The 16,464-nt window shown below is 41.3% G+C and overlaps 1 protein-coding gene across 1 annotated transcript in view; it reads right to left on the bottom strand.

Moving 5' to 3' along the window:
- CDHR1 (cadherin related family member 1) overlaps positions 1-16,157 on the bottom strand; it is a 45,859-nt gene extending 29,702 nt beyond the window's left edge. The window contains exons 1-8 of the mRNA XM_054382495.1: positions 16,097-16,157; positions 15,211-15,306; positions 6,921-7,066; positions 6,214-6,264; positions 4,812-4,901; positions 4,219-4,305; positions 2,009-2,125; positions 271-414 (exon numbers count right to left, since the gene is read on the bottom strand). Coding sequence (XP_054238470.1) covers positions 271-414; positions 2,009-2,125; positions 4,219-4,305; positions 4,812-4,901; positions 6,214-6,264; positions 6,921-7,066; positions 15,211-15,306; positions 16,097-16,157 — 792 coding nt within the window. The remainder of the gene's footprint in view (positions 1-270; positions 415-2,008; positions 2,126-4,218; positions 4,306-4,811; positions 4,902-6,213; positions 6,265-6,920; positions 7,067-15,210; positions 15,307-16,096) is intronic.
- Between the last annotated feature and the right edge of the window lie 307 nt (positions 16,158-16,464).

The raw sequence follows: 16,464 nt of genomic DNA, 5'->3' as shown, positions 1-16,464 counted from the left end.
CTCAGAAGAGCCCTTAGTCTGGGCTCAGACCAACATAAATAGGCAGAATTATTTTTGACTTTAACAGCAACAGGAAGCCTTGCACAGCACACTTGCAATGCCTGTAAATAAGACCACGTCTGAGATTTGGTCAGCTTATTTCACCTAAGACTCAAATGAGAGTTTAAGTTCCAGTTTCCAACAAAGCCTGAGCTAGAAAGCAAAGGGCTATCTTGACTGAGATGTGAAAGACTGCACTTTTCTCTTATTGAGGTGAAAACCAGCACTTACAGCAAGTGTATCCTCATAGACATATCCATAGTAGGGAGTCCCAATGAACATGGGGGGAGTGTCCTGAACATCCTCCACATTGACAGTAACTGTTGTTGTGGCTGAAAACACTTTGTTGTCTCCCCTGAGCTTCCCACCACCATCCTAGAAGAGAAGTCATCATCAGATCCCTCTGCTGAAACATGTCTGCAAGTCAGCTAATAGCCTTGTATGCACCTTATGAGCCTTCAGAAGCACGGTCTCTGGAATACTTTCTCTCAGTGCACAGATTAATCCCTGCTGCTGTATTCCCTTCTCTTTTCTATTTGTCCTGCTCCCTCTCTGGTTAGGAAGACAGCTTGCAATGTCTCAGAAGTAATTTCTTACATTAAAAGTGGCTGTGTATGCAGTCATACATGATCTTTCATCAACACAGGGAACAGGGAATTCAACCATTTTTTGTGGAAGAAAAGAATGCTAGAAACTGCTGCAAAAGGTTAGTGACTAAGGTCTACAGTTTTTCACCCCACATAAATACAAGACAATGAGCAGCAGCAAGGTAGTGCATTTCAAGGGGGAAATTAAGTAGTGCACATGATCAAAGTCTTCTAGGAACCTTTACATGATAAAGCGAAAGCAGAAGAGGAACTGTGCAGCCAAGAACTTAGATAGCCACCAGTGCATTAACAATCTCTGGGGACTTGACTGCAATCAACTCTGTGCTACTGATATAGCAGAGCCAATTAGAAAGTTGACTCTCCATTTCAGAAGCTTTTAACATCCTCAGAGCACTGGCTGGAGGTCAGTACTCACGCTGGCACATAAGAGTATGAATTGTTCAGCATGTTTTCTGTATAAATAAAAAAAAATCCTTTATTTTTTTATTTTTTAAAGGTATGCTTGCTGTTTTTTTTTCTTTCTTACTCCCCCAAAGGCAGCATTTAAGTCAAATTTTGTTACTTCTCCTTGAATGAACTCTGGTTAAACAAATATCTAAAAAGAGCTGTATGTTTTTCATAAAACACAAGAAATTCAAGTCCCCATAAGCAAAAATATTCTCTTCCCACCCAAGTGATTTTTGTTGTGACAGGTCTCCACCAGACCCTGAGAGACTGCTTCAGAATCCATAAACTTTTAATGAATCCTCATCTGTGCCACAGGCACAGCACTTCTAAGAAGGACAGTGGCAAGAAGGAATGTGCAGCAGTGTTTGGAGGATTTGAATAAGCTCCTGCCACAAGGCACCAGAGAAGTGAAAGAAAGAAACACCCACAGATATTTCCAGAAAAAAAAGTCCCTCACTTGTGCTGCATTTGGTCCAGCTGTGCTTGTGCCTGACCTGCGATGTCTGCCTGCCAGAGGCTTGTCCTTGTGTGGTAGGACCATGCCCTGGACAGCATGAGGGAGCTCTGAGAACTTGCATTTGCCCAAAGGCTGATGCTTCTTGAAGTTGGAGCCACATATGGCCAACCCTTCACTTCTAGGTGACTCTCAAAATACAGAGGTGACCTTCTGCAGTGGGGCTCACTATTCTGACACTGGAGCCTGAGTCAAATGTGGGAAACTCACTCCCCAGCACCTTGAGATGTTGTTCAGCAGCAGACACTGATCATTTTTGCTCTCTAAATTGCAAATGCCCTCACCTCCAGGTCTTGCAGAGTGAGTACCTTTGCTAAGGCACGCCTATATCTCAACTAATCAGTTCTACTCAAATACAACCCCCCACTTCCTCTAGTTTCCAAAAAAAAACCCTTTATACCTTGGCTATAGCAACAACAAAATGTGTTCTTGATTTCTCATAGTCCAGGATGACTCCTGTTTTGATGCGCAGGACACCACTGTGACGGTCTATTGTAAACTTATTAGCATGGATGTTCTAGAAGAGAAGAAAAGAAAAAAACAGCAAGAGATTACAGTTATGGAAATAAGATTGCCAGAGGGATTCATCTTTTATTTCATCTGCTAAGGCAAAAGACTAGAATAATGATAGGGTTTGGGTGAATAATGCATTTGATGAATTTCACCTCTGTGTGTTTATGAACAATTCATGAACCAACCACGAGTCTCTCATTATTCAGAATAAATCAGTTACCTGCAACATAGATTTTTTAAAAAAATCTTTTAGTATTTCATTGCAAAATCTTAAGCTTTGGTTAACAGAGTTCATTGCATGGAAGAGACTTAACAGAAAAAAAAAATGAGGGGAAAAAGAAAAATTAAAAAGGTGTTATCCCTTAGGTTTTCAGAGTTCTACTGGATTAAAAAAAAGGCAGAGAGTTTGCATGCATAGAGTGGTGGTTTTGTGGGTGAGGGTTTTTTTTTTGTTGTTGTTTTTTTTTTATTTCATATACACATAAAACTTAAAGATATCCAATTTAATTTAAATTAAAAATTTTCCCTCCATTCTTCTGGACTGGAGCGATCTGTAAGCCAGCTCATTTGCATATCCATACATAATGTTCACTGTCAGATCATGGAATCATACAATGGCTTAGGTTGGAAGGGACCTTAGAGATCATCTTCTCCAATCTCTCTGCCATGGGCAGGGATGCCTCTCAACTAGACTCAGCTGCTCAAAGCCTCAACCAGCCTGGCCTTGAACACCCCCCACAGAGGAGACATGCACAACCTCCCTGGGCAGAGTCCCACCATCCTCATATGGAAGAACTTCTTCCTAAGACTCAGTCTAAATCTGCTTTGCCTCAGCTGAAAACCTTTCCCCCTTGTCCAATTGCTAGAGACCCTTATGAAAAGCCCCTCTGGAGACTTCCTGTAGGATCCCTTCAGATATTGGAAGGCAGCTCTAAGGTCCCTCTGGAATCTTTTCTTTCCTAGGCTGAACAACCACAGCTCTCTCAGCCTATCCTCACAGCAGAGATAATCTTGGCCTTTTCAGGAGGCATCACCACCTGTCCACATTAGGCCTCTGAAGAGATTTTTTTCTGAGCAACTTGAGAACTCCCAGAGACTGTGCCAAAAGATGTGGCAATATTTTTTCAACAAATAGTCGTATTTAGTATCTTTTTTACCACTCAAATACATTAACTAGACATAAAACTTTGAAACTGCTGTTCCTTGGCTTCAGCTTATTGGAAAAAGCCCTGTGTAAAATTGAATCCTGCATATATTGCATTTTAAGTGGATCATAATTGGTCAAAACAAGACTAAATTTCAAGAGGGTACTCAAGGTGTTCTTTCACAGTATGTCCAAGCTCTAAACAGGATTAACTTTTAGGGCTATGTAAATATCTTCCCACATGTTTCCATATTTGTATCCAAAGTAAATATTGCAACAAATTGGGTTTTTTGGTTGGTTGTTTTTTTCCTTTCTTCTGCTGTCTTCTGAATAAGGAGAACTGCAGCTCATCTGGAAAAAGCTGCCTGCAGGAAGAAGGAATTGGAAGGATATAATGCAAAAAGTTGCCCTTTCGGCACGCAGAAGCTCTGTGATACAGAAAATCAGCTTTAAATGTGGAGCCCTTTCTGTTCTTTACCAGTTGGCAGGTTCCAAGGCTGAAAGGCTGGTTCCAAGCCAACATGGTTTTATCAGTGAGAAGACTTAGTACCTCGTATTTCACACTGTGATCCAAGTTTCAAGGATGCACTAGCCTGCTACACCAAAATTCCCACTTGGGTTTCCAGTATATTTTGCATTCTGAAGAAAGCTATCTTATGCTTTAGATCTCATATGTATATCTCATATGTATACATGATTGCAAATTAGACTTGCTTCTCCCTGTCACTCCAAAGAATGGGTCAGTAAGCAACTTGCTCTGAGGAGTCCTGCTGGCAAAGATAGGAGTAACAGTGGCAATTCTAGCTCCTCCTTCTGCCTGCTGGACTGTGCTTGACTACTTGCACTGGACAGTATCTGTGTTGTCAATGCTTTTTTTTTTTTTTTTGTGCACAGTACAAACTAGTCCTATTGATGCTAGTATCAAGCCTAACCCTCGAAGTAGAGGGCCTTACCTGCAAGAAGTAGGTGATACTTCCTCCAGAACCTGTGTCTTTGTCCACTGCCTCAACCTTAAAGATACTGCTGCCAGAAGGAGTGTTCTGTGACCAGAAGGAGTAACCAGAGTCACACAGAAGTGGAAAAACAGGTGAATTAGAATAAATGAAAAATGAGCATGCAAGGAGGCAGAAAAAGAGAGTGATGGGAGGAAGAATATATATGCACTGAGGGAACCAAAGAGCAAAAAGAACAGAGGGAGGAGATTCAAAATGGAGGAAACAGGAGAAGAACAAGGAAGGAAGGAACATTTTTTTGAATAAAAATGTCAGAAAATCTCAGCTAAAATGGAGCACATCCTATTCCCACTGAAGTTAATTTTAAAAACTCCCAAAGACCCAAATCTTGGAGTTTAACCACAATAGAGCACACCTTAAGTACCCAGAGAGTTAAACACTAAGTTTGCAGTGAATATTCATCATCTACCCAAACTCTAAACAAAAAGAATGCAAGTTAGTCCTGTACATTTTGTTATTTTACAGAAAACATATTAGCTCTTCCTTACTCCCAACTGAAATATACTTCCAGTATGCAAAAGAATTTCACCAACCTCTGGGACATGGACTATATAAGGTGTATTGATGAACTCTGGGCTCTCATCATTAGCATCCATTATGAGGAGTCTGACTTTTTCAGAAACCTGGAGCAGAAAATGAGGTACACATCATGACAAGTTGATTTTCAACAGATACCTTCTCATTTGCCTACTAAGGTGTAGCCAAAGGCAATGAAAAATTATGTTGTAATAGAGTATCTTTGCACTATCAAAACTGAGCACATAAAATACAGAAAATCCCATACTCCAGAAGAATTTGCTTTGTGGAGAATGCACAGGTATCTCCAATCTAAATAAGGAGTCTCAGACTACATAATAAATTACAGACTGGGGATGATTTTCAAAAGTCTTCTTCTTTATGGCATTGAAGATACTGTGATGTATTTCATGTGAACACATAAAAGACTGTAAAATTTGGTGCCTGACAGCCCAGAGTATTCATTAATGCCTCATTTGATATCATGATACTAGTTAATAGCATGTATAACATGGATGTACAAATACTGCTACTAATATGTAACAATGTCTTGAACAATATATGAGTTGTTTTTCTAAAAATACAGAAGGAAACATACAACCAGCAAAACTTCCCAGTTGTTTGCAAGTGGACATCTGGATGGGATCCCATTATTTCCTAATTACAGAGATTGTCAGGGTAGTTGTGCCTGTGGGATGCTGGCACCTCCCAAGCAGTTGTTTTATCAATGTCAAATAATTTGTTCAAGATGAAGAAGAGCTCTCAAGATATCCAGGCTTGTGGGCAGCAAGATGGTCCCACTTTTATGGAATCCCTAGAGAAGTTCAGCTCCTCTTATGGGTGGATTAATATCCTGGTTGTGACAATATCTGTCTGTAAACTGAAAATGCCAAGAGAATTTGCAGAACTAGGACTGGATGCTTGTGCAATGTCTTTGATAAGCCCTTAATGATTAGATGTGATCAAAGCTTTGTTCAGCAGAAGACAAGAAAACCGTCATCACCTTAGCCTAAGCAAGCCTTTTTTGTCATTCTAGAGAAACATTTAGGGTGTGGAGAGACAGTCAGCTCTTGGGAGTCTAACACTAGTTCCTATAATGTCATGCAAAAAGCTTGCAGGTCTTTCTTGGGTTTCAATTCTGCTGAGCTGACAGTGAATCTTCATAGGAAGCTGCTGTAATTTTGTGGGCCACTAAGATAAGTCTTTCGTCTTACATTACACTACAATCATCCTCAAAGAGCTGAACAAGTTGCTGGCATGAGACTTGAGTTACTGAGAGTTCAGTGGCTCCTGAAACAGGAGGTAAGATTCTAATGAGATTATGTTTTCTGATAAAATGAGATGGCCCCTGTAAGTTGATTTAATAGGAGGAGGTATGTGAGGACAGTTTGACAAGCTACAGCATAATTAAATACTTACTGTACTCAAGCCATCTGAAATACTGACAATAACTTCAATCTCATCTTCCTTCTGTAAACCAAGAAAATTCCTTTGTTAGACTGATGGCGTCTGCCCTGACTGAAAAAGAGACTGTAGATTTAAGTGTCTCAGTAAGTAGATGAAAGTAACAACTAAAACCACAAAGCCATCACAGAGAGGCTCAGAGAGAAAGATCCCTCAGAGGCTCCAGCTGCAGGACTCCTTGGACTTTCCGTGGTTACTGTCAAAAAATGGTAGGTCTGGGAACTGCTGTTGTCCTATAAAGCACTAGTAAAAATCAGTCATCTTTTTCAAGGAACACTCCCTAAAAAGGCATGATTTGTTCAAAGTTATTCTTTCTCAATGTACAATATTCTGTGTTCCCAGAACAAGGCTGCCTTTAGGCCACTGGGAATATGTTTAACCCATGGGGACTTGAGGGGGTGCAGGTGTGGGAAAATAGGAATAAAGAATAAACTCCTCTTTTGGAAAAAGCTGGACAGACAAATGATAAAAAGGTTGATAGCGATGTCGGTGGCACAAGTCAACTGGAAAACAACATGATGGGTGAAGTATGACATCTCAGAATTGCAAAGGATACCACATTTTTCAGGAGTAAGTAAATTGGCATTGTCCCTCAAAGCCACAGAGCAAATTAAACTGAAGGAAACTCCACATAGCCACAGAATAAAACCATTTCACCGTACCTCTCTGTCAAGCTCCTCAACCAACGTAACATTTCCAAGGTTCTTGTCAACAGCAAAGTAGCGTCTTGATCCAGCTTCATAAGCCAGGCCATAGGTCACAGGGTCTCCTTCTGGATCAGTTCCATTCAGAGTGTACACATGGGTACCTGAAAAATTGGCATTCAATATCATTTCCCTGTGGTTACTTCAGTCAGTGAGTATTTCACCAGTCTGTTCCTTAGGGACTTAGCTACCCTGTGACAGGCAAAGCTTTTGTGAATCAAACCTACTTACTGGGAAATATGGATAAGTAGACAGCTCAATAGTCCTGATCGTCACTTTTTAGCCTACTGGTTAAACTGAGTCTATCACTGCTGGTTTCTCTCACTTCAGGCCCTTCCCTGTGGACCCATACTGAGATCAATACTGTTCCCATCATAGTGTTTACACAGATGACAAGCTCTTAGCTAACTCATAGACAAGGTGAGTCGGAAGCAATGTTGTATGACTGGGAGAAAATCTCAGCAGTACCAAAAGGCCCTCACACTCCTCTGCTCCAGGAGAAGAGTGAAATTGCAAACTAGCAGGCAGAGGATCTGGCAACTGAAGGCAGTGCTCCCATAGGGCTGGGCTCAGGCTCTGAAGCTCAGGAGATGCAGACATTTGCAGATATTTCCACTTTCAAAACTACTAGATGCAAAAGTCTTTCCTAATTCACTACTCCTCATTATCTCCCTGTATTCTAATTTTCTCCTTGACACATCAACTCATGCTCATATCTGTGAATAAATTCTCCAAACTCATCAATGTATTTCTTTCACAAGCTGGGGAAAGAGAAGGTGTTATTTCTCTTTTTAAACATTTAAGAAGTTGGTGCCAGTTTTTCCAGTAATCTGATGTTGTTTATCAGAAGTGATACTTCCTGGGGGAGATATAACACCCACACTTTCAAAACAAGGTGAGAGTTTATTAGTATTATTTTTTTAAGCTTATATGCCTGTCATTCTACTGTGCATTAATATCTCCATCCAGATAACTTCAAGCACTTTACAAATACCAGTTTACTGAGCATTAAATATAAATCACTGCTGCTTCCTTCAAATCCACTCTGTCTTGGGTAAATTACCTGAGATATTCAAGTTGCAGAGGTTTGGAACAGAAATTCTGCTTTATATGGAACAAAGTTCTTTGCACTAGACATACTGTAGCCAAGCAACTCCCTGGTTAATAATGAGTTTTGCTTGTGTGTGGGACACATATGATGGAAGGATCCCTGCTAAGGAAGTCAGTATAAAGTTAAGGAAGAACACTGTTAAAGGGAACCCAAAAGACTCCAGTTTTAAACTGTTCTGCTCCTGAGTTTTAGCTATTTTAAATTCTATATTCATATCTTTTTCTCATATCCTTTCTGCAGTGGCATTGGAATTTTTCACTAACCAGATATATAAGGTTCTGTTTAACTCTTGAGCTTTGGTTCAGGTCTTGCCCACAGCAGTGACAGGTCAGATTCTCGAATGTTTCCTCAGTTTTGCAAGGCAACCTGTCACTCCTCATTTGCATAGTCCTTGGCATGCAAAATGTGAAGCAAGCAGATCAGTGGGCTTAATGGACAAGCAATATCCAGGGATCAGCAGTGGTATTTAGAAAACATGGTTGTCATTTTTGCATAGCAAGAGGTTATGGCAAGCCACGAGTGTTCACTCATGAGTAAACTGTCTTATGATAATTACCAGAACAATATTTGGGCAACTTTGTACAGAAAAACGTTCACATTGCAAAAACCAACGGGCCCACAGGAGCACAAACAACATACCCTGTTACAAGCTGTTTCAGTCAGCCAACAAATAGTCAAGATTTGCAAAACAGGTTCACAAAACTACAAAACACTTACCACATTTTTCTTGGAGTTTTCCCACAAAACAGAGCAGAATATAACAACCTATCTGTAACTGAGCTCCCCCAAAATTATTAGGGAAAGGTGATGAAGGTATGATGAGACCCTTCTCTGACTGCAATAACTGAATTCTGAAAGTACAAAGAAATGCAAGGAGAGGAATAAACTGGGACTGAAAGGACACCTGCCTTCTGCTATAACTGTCTACATAAGAGACAGAAATTTCAAGGCTACTGAAATTTCTGCAGCACCAGTAGACTGCATTTATTCTCGTTTTTCAAAAGCTTTGTCTTAATGTCACAGCTGGGGCCAAATGGAGAATTCAGGTGTCAGTTATCAGCACTACACTGACACTATTGTGCTGCAGTGTTGCAGCTTTTTTCAGATGTTAGAAGTTTTTACTTCTTAGTGGCTCATTCTTTCATTTTTTCTTCACATTTCCTGTCCCTTCCAGCTGGTACATCACTGGCTGTCCTGCCTGTTTCTAGCTTGTGCAGATGTCTGCAGCAGCTGCTGGGCAGTGACGAAAAAGGATGGACACCACAATAAACATCTGGGGACTCTCAAAGCCTACAGGCACCAACCAGACACAAGGTATAGGGCTGTGACTGGGCCTGTCCTGAACTTCCAATGTCGATCATATGCACACTGCAAACCACTGCTCAGGGATCAAGGGCATGTGCTAGAGAAGAACAAACTGTGAAAGTTTAGGTGAATACATTTGAACCTAGGCTTGTTCTTCCAATCTCACAATTTTCTCTCCTACATTTTCTAGGATTTTTTTTTTAAATATATGGAAAACAGAAATATTTTTGCTGCTAAATGTGTGATTGATATTGGTACAGACTAAGATTACTGAGGTTTCTGAGCAAATAATAAAGGACATCATCGATCTTTATACTGGATTTTTTGCTCCCTGCCTAAAGCTGATAATGCTTGATTTTCCATCATATAGAACATTTGTGTGCCTTTTAAATTGGATTGTGGATCAAAATTTATTTTCTATCTCATTATAATTCCTAATTTTGTCTAAATTGTAATTTCACTGCACCGTACTTTCCATATCATTAACACCCTTGGAACACTTCTCAGAACAGTGTTAATGCCAATTAAAAAATCTCATCGCAGTGTGCTGCCACCACTTGCTGAAAAGGAAATAAATGAAAACCAGCCAAAATCTTATCAGTGAATACCAAGTAAACAGCTTTTCCCTCTCATCAAGATCAGGAAATAGAAGGGTCTTTAGCCAGGGATGTAGCAAATGCTGTGTAGGGGCCCTGACTGGAAGATCTGGACGTTCCAAGCATCTAGGGAATGGTCCAGCAGGTTGGGAAAGGCAAGTCTCAGGGAGCTGCATGCTGCTCCCTGCTATGGCTGCTTCCCAGAAGCCACACTAGGCTTTCACTCTATTTTCCTATTCCATCTTAGAAGTCATTTGCTTGTTACTTCTGCCATTCAGGCTGAATGACTGTCCCATGATGTCATCGCTCCATTTAATTTAATTTCTGACTTAAATGTATTTACAGCTAGCCTCTGTCATGTGCTCTGGGGCTAGTTTTTCCCTCTCACTGAAGACATTGTCTCTCTCTGTTGTATGACACCTAACAATCCAATCCCCTCCAAGTTAAACAAGCCAAGGACATTTTGGACTCATGCTCAGTCTGGGCATTGCCCTTTGCCATCCCAGCTGACATCTGTTAACACGATGCTGAGAAGGCCATGATCCCAGGGCAGGACACCTCCCTTCCCAATGTCACAGCAAATATCATCTCACCTGGAGTTAGGTGCCTACTCTCCACCTGGCTCAGCCAAGCACCTTTTTCTCCACCAGGAAATGTGACTGATAGTTAACAGGAAGCCTACAGACTGTTGTTTCACGCTCCAAGATCACTGGAAGCAAAGGAGAGCTCAAGGCATCTGGAGGATGTGGAACACACACAAGACTACCTCAAAACCATTTTTTTTCCTTCACTGCTAGCTACTGCTCCTTCCAAAAAAGCCATGGTTGCTACAGCAGCAGTCAGAACAGGTCGTGCAGCTGCAAGTACCTGCAGTGGGGAGAGGGGCTATGGTAACAATTGCTCAGCATGGGGCCCAGAACACCACCCCACAGACGGCACCAAAGTGTCCCCACAGTGCTCAAAGCAACCAACTCCAAGAGGAAGCCATCTGAGGGCAATTTTCTGATGTATCTGCAGTCTCTGTTAGAAGAATAAAACTCAAAGTGCCAGCAGTACCTGCACCTGTGAGCCTTCAGTGCATCTCCATGCAGGGCTCTGCTTCAGAGGGGGCTCTGATCAACTTTGTGCAGTGCTAGCTCTGCTGCACTGATGCAGAAGGCAGCTGTGTTTAACACTTTTTAATTATTTAAAAAAGAAATGTATTAATGCTTTTGCTCAGATATTTGAGACAAGGAAGGCTGCGAATGTGGATAAAAAAATTTCTTTGGAGGCTTGGCAGCTATGTCTGTGCCGAGGGAAATACAGATATATATACAGAGAGCCGGCAGAATGCCAGGGTGGGATTGCTGAAGGAAGGACCAGGAAACACATTATTAGGGACTCTCACTAGTTTGGGGACCATCAGTTGGATCAGACTAATACAAACAGTGAAGAAAAAACGGGTACCAGAGGGAACAAAAGGGGTCTCTACAGCCAATTGTAAACAATGGGAAGAAATGAGACCAGGTGCATACAGAAGCAACAGGGAAAGGATGGAGGGACCTGAAGGGATGAGTCAGTTAGTGGGGTTGGAAGCCAGCAGCTATAGCTCTGTTCAAAGAACTCCCGTGGCAAACTGGTTTTAATGGAGAGGAGTGCATAGTTGGGGGCATGGGTAAAAACAAAAAGGAAAAATGCAAGGATGAAAGGCATGCAAAGCTCTCCACAGCACTGATGGTGTTTGGGCTTTTAGAGAGTAATGACCTTAGGCCTTCTGAGTATGCTTCAATCCTTTGCTCTGCAGCTGTTCCAGTCCCACTTTGTCCTCACTGTGAGGCCTCACGAGGATTAATGAGATAAGATGAAACAACCAACCTGAAATAGCATCCTCCACATGCCTTAAGAGCTTGATTAGGAGCACACGTACATTTTGTATGTACACAGGCAACACTTTGCAAAGAGCCAATCACCCCTTTGCCTTGCCAAACGGCCACACAAACTGCAACATTCTTCTTAAGTCTGGCACTGGAAGGGACTGCTGTTCTGGCCCTTCATACCTCAAGGGGTTTCATGTTCTGCAATAAACGGGGTCTGGGATTTGCAAACATTTTCAAGCTTGCACCCGGAAATACTATTTGCTGTTTTTATAATTTAGGTCACAATGTGTGTAACTCGGCAGATTACAACTATTTGTAAGTAAGCAAAATAACACAAGGGAAAAGAAGGTTAAGTTAAGGATGATATAAGCATCATAATGTGATTTTCTTGAATTTGATGCATTCGTGCAACTGCAGCAATGCAGTTTCTTATTCTAAAATCACAAAGAGAATCCATTGCCTCTTTTTGGTGCTCCCAAGGCAAGTCCTTTTTCTATGGATGCTTGGGAATATAATTAACACATTGCCAACTGCTTGTCTCCTCAGCAGGGCCAAAGACTGTAAATTCCTGGAGGCTTATTAAAGCTGTCATCCATGGCATTGCTCACATCTGACACTGGCTGCTGCCCAGAAAAACATCCTGCCTATGACTCCAGACTTTATGGAAGCACATGGAAGACCACAGCTACATCCCAAGGGAGTTTCTGAAAGTGCATTCAGAAGAGAGGACCCTGCAGCAGTCATAGCTTTTAGTAAAGGTCTTCGGGGAATTAATGCAAAGAAGCACTGGCATCTGTGTGGCAAAGCTACCACATTTGGACTTCTCAAAAGTAAAGTCCTACTTCTCTTTCCCAAGAGTTTCTCAAGGCACTTTGCAAAAGTATAAACTGAACACTGGCTAGCCTTTCATTGCACACCCCCCCCCCCCCCACCCCCTCCTCCGAAATGCTTTTGATGGCACCTTTGGAGCTTCAAGCCAGAAGCTGCTTCTATTTTGTCTTTTAAAGCACATTCATAGAGCAAACTAGAAGTACAGACCAGCCAATATAAACATGTGCAAACATATTCTGGATGAAGCCAGCAAGCAAGAGGCACAGCAGTACTGAAGATGGAGCAGCTTGAACTTTATCACTGCTGCAACCAAAGCATAAACTCTTCAGGGGCCTCTGCATACCTTGTCTGGTTGCTGTTACAAAGCACATGCAAAAGCCTATCACCTATTTGTCATTATCCTTCCTTAGGCTAATTACCAGAATGCTCTCATCCTGCACACAGCTGTTTTGCTGTTGAGGTATAAACACTCTTCTTTGTTGCCTGGAGCACCAGATCAGATGTACTGTGTTCCAGTGCTGGAAAATTACTGCTGCACTTTGCTTCTGCAACAAGTGTTGTCATCTGAGACCATGTAGCGCTGCAGTCCTAGTAGGAAGGATGTTTTTGACTGTGCTGCAGCTCTGTACCATCTTTAAGTCCCTATCCCCAGGCAGGTGGCTGGAGGGCTCCCAGAAGTGGCAGGGAGAGGCTGATGCTAAATGCCTGCAAGCTGGCATCACACCAGGGGGTGGGAGTTTGATGGCAAGCGAGTTGTACTACTGCCTGTGATCTGAGCAGAAGAGTTGGCAAACACCACCTCAAACAAACAGAGTCGGGGTCCCATTTTCTGACTACCAGAAACCATCACACTGGCCTTACAAGACTGATCTACACTGTTAAACAAGTGATTCCACTGGCTAATCTTACTCCAGCAATCAGGAGAGCTGTCCAAATTGCCAAAGCTGAGCAAGTGTGGTTTCCATGTGAATCTGGGCAGAAGTACAGCAAAACTGCACCCCCTTGGTCTGTTTCTGGCTTTTGCAAGTGCCACTACATTACAGTTGGCCTGCAGCTGAGGTTTTCGTTTAAGCTTGACTGAGCTTATTGCAAATCCCTGCTGCATCATAAGCATGCTCTTTTTAAGTTCCCTGGCTAGATGCATCACTTCTATGCTATGTGCTGCCTTCTCCCCCTCCTGCTCCCTGGTTGAGCAGGCAAAGGAGAAGGGAGTGCTTTCGCATCACCCTCTCCTCTCTGCCTAGAATACCTGATGTGGATCTCGCCTGGCATTAACATCATCGAGTCAGAAACTGAGACAGTGAGCAAACCCCAGGCAACTGCTTCCCAAAGCAGTAAGTGACCCTGGTCATGTTTAGGAAGGCAAAGGCAGTAGCGTGGGTTTTCCAGGGGAGGCTGTGTCCCCTGGATCCTTCTCTCACCCTTACCTCCCAACCCTGAGAGGGGAGGAGTTAGGGTGTATTGCTCTGCATAGAATGATAGATTAGTAGGGGTTGGAAGGGACCTCTAAAGATCATCCAGCTCAACCCCCCTGCTAACATAGGTTCACCTACATCAGGCTGCACAGGAATGCATTCAGACTGGTTTTGAAATTTTCCAGACAAGGAGACTTCATAACTTATCTCTGCAGCCTGTTCTAGTGCTCTGTCACTCTCAAAGTAAAGAAGTTTGTCCTTAAGTTCAAGCCTCCTGTGTTCAGCCATCTCTCTCCTCTATGCATGAGCCAGCTAATAAATGGGTGCTCTGACATTCAATTTGCAAATAGCTAAATAATTTTCTGATTTAGGCTGTAAAAGCTTCAGACAAACAGAAGCAAACCCTAAGCCAAACCTCAGTGCAATGTCTAAATAGAAGGTGGCATTCATCGCTCCAGTATATTTTACATATTTTATTTTTTTTTTAATGGTAGGAACCTATTCTTCCCCCACGAAAAAATACTGATTACAAATTATCTTTCTGTTTTTATTTATTTTTTCTTAATGCAACTACAGTTACAAAAAGCATTAACAAACCTGTCTCAAAATGCTAAGAGCTGAAAAAAGATCAGTTTTTGAATTTTCAATAAAACCTTTTTTAGAAAACATCAGTTTAGAGAAATTAATTTTCATGCCAAGTACAAACATTTTCTACCGTTTATACTGTAAACACAAAAAGCGTGGTAACTGCTTGAATCACACCTCTGTTACTGTTCAATGTATAGCTTGCTTTTACTAAGGCTGATAAAATCACTAGCAACTAGGCTTGCTTCTCATAAGAATTTACAGAACTGGTAAGAAGTCCTTCATTTCCATGAATTTATTTCTGACCCCAAAGTTCTGAGCCCTGCTGCTGTGAATAGACTGCTAGACAAGAAAAGGGGAGCTAAAATTCATGTTCCAAATTACAGCTATAATTTAGATGTGTCATTTTAAATTGAGGCAAATTACAAGCTTGAGTGAAAAACATGTAAAACCTCAGTATGCAACAGCTTACAACAAAATATATGTTGCTAATCAAAAGAGCAAGCAGCTCCAAGTTCACAATTTAAACATACTAATTTTAATACTGACCAACAGGTGTGTCCTCCGAAAGGCTGAAAAGTGCCATGTTCCCATTTGTGCTTCTGGCTCCATTATCAAAGAAATAGGGGGCATAATTTGCCTGAACTGCAATTAAAACAAAACAGAAGGTGAAGAAAACCATTTTGTAGGTGACAGGTATTTGGCTTTGTTATCTGACTCTCAGTAAACATGAGCTCTTTTGGAAATACTATGAGTATGGAACATACCCAGCTGCTGCAATGGACTTTCAGAACTATACCTACACAGGTATTTTTAATAAAATTACTTATATATGTCACTGGGCCAGTACTCACACAGCAGCAAATAATGAAAGAGAGTATATGGAAAAAAAAACAAACAAACAACAAACAACCCCAAACCAACAGAAACAAAGGAAGCATCAGAATCTCTCTGAAAAATCTCAGTCTGTTACAGTTTCATTTTAAAATCAGCCTTCTCAGCTTGCAATGGCTATACACCTCTCCCCTACTCTACACATGCAAGTCTGAAACTCTCCCAATGTCTCAGTACCTTACCCAGTATTCTAAGCACATTCTCTCTTAAAATTATTCCTACTGCATGAGCAATTAGTCATAATTAAATTGTTACTTACTTGCTGCCAGACAACAGCAAAGTTAAAAACAAAAACAAAAAAAAACAAGAAAACAACAAATTAGTTGTCATTCTACTGACTGACTGTTAAGAGATTTTAAATAGCCCATTTGAAACAAAACTCCAAATATATAAACACAGAGTGTAACATTTGCACAGGGATCAGTTGCCAAGGAAAATATTTCAGAACAATGTTACCACATCAGTAAGGATTACAACAGGATTTACGGTTATGGTTGTATCTTTCTGTGTTTTCACTTAACAAAGTAATTATTGTACTCACCCAGGCAAATGTGCACCAAGCTGAGAAAAAAAGAGGGGGCAAAATGCCTTACATGCTTCATCCCACCAAAGAAAGGGACAATTTCTTCTAGGTTTCAAGGGCTTGTTTTGTAGGTTTTGTTTTCGTTTTCTGTCTCTGAAAGGTTCAGTGAAGTGTCCTTCAGACTGGTAAAGAGAAACGTGCAAGAGGCAGTAACAGATGCTAAGATGTTAAGCGGATGACACGTCTTAATTTCTGGGGAATTTAAAGAAGCTCCTTCCTACCACCTAATTAGACCAATTACTTTGCAGGGAGCTGTGGGACTCATTTCTGAGACAAGATTTGGAAGAGTCAATATAACTTTCATAGATTCTGCTGTTAGTATTGTA

The sequence above is a fragment of the Indicator indicator genome, chromosome 7 (genome assembly GCF_027791375.1).
Source record: "Indicator indicator isolate 239-I01 chromosome 7, UM_Iind_1.1, whole genome shotgun sequence".
NCBI classification, from domain to species: Eukaryota; Metazoa; Chordata; class Aves; order Piciformes; family Indicatoridae; genus Indicator; species Indicator indicator.
The sequence above is the reverse complement of the archived record's forward strand: the minus strand, read 5'-3'. Positions and strand labels throughout refer to the sequence as shown.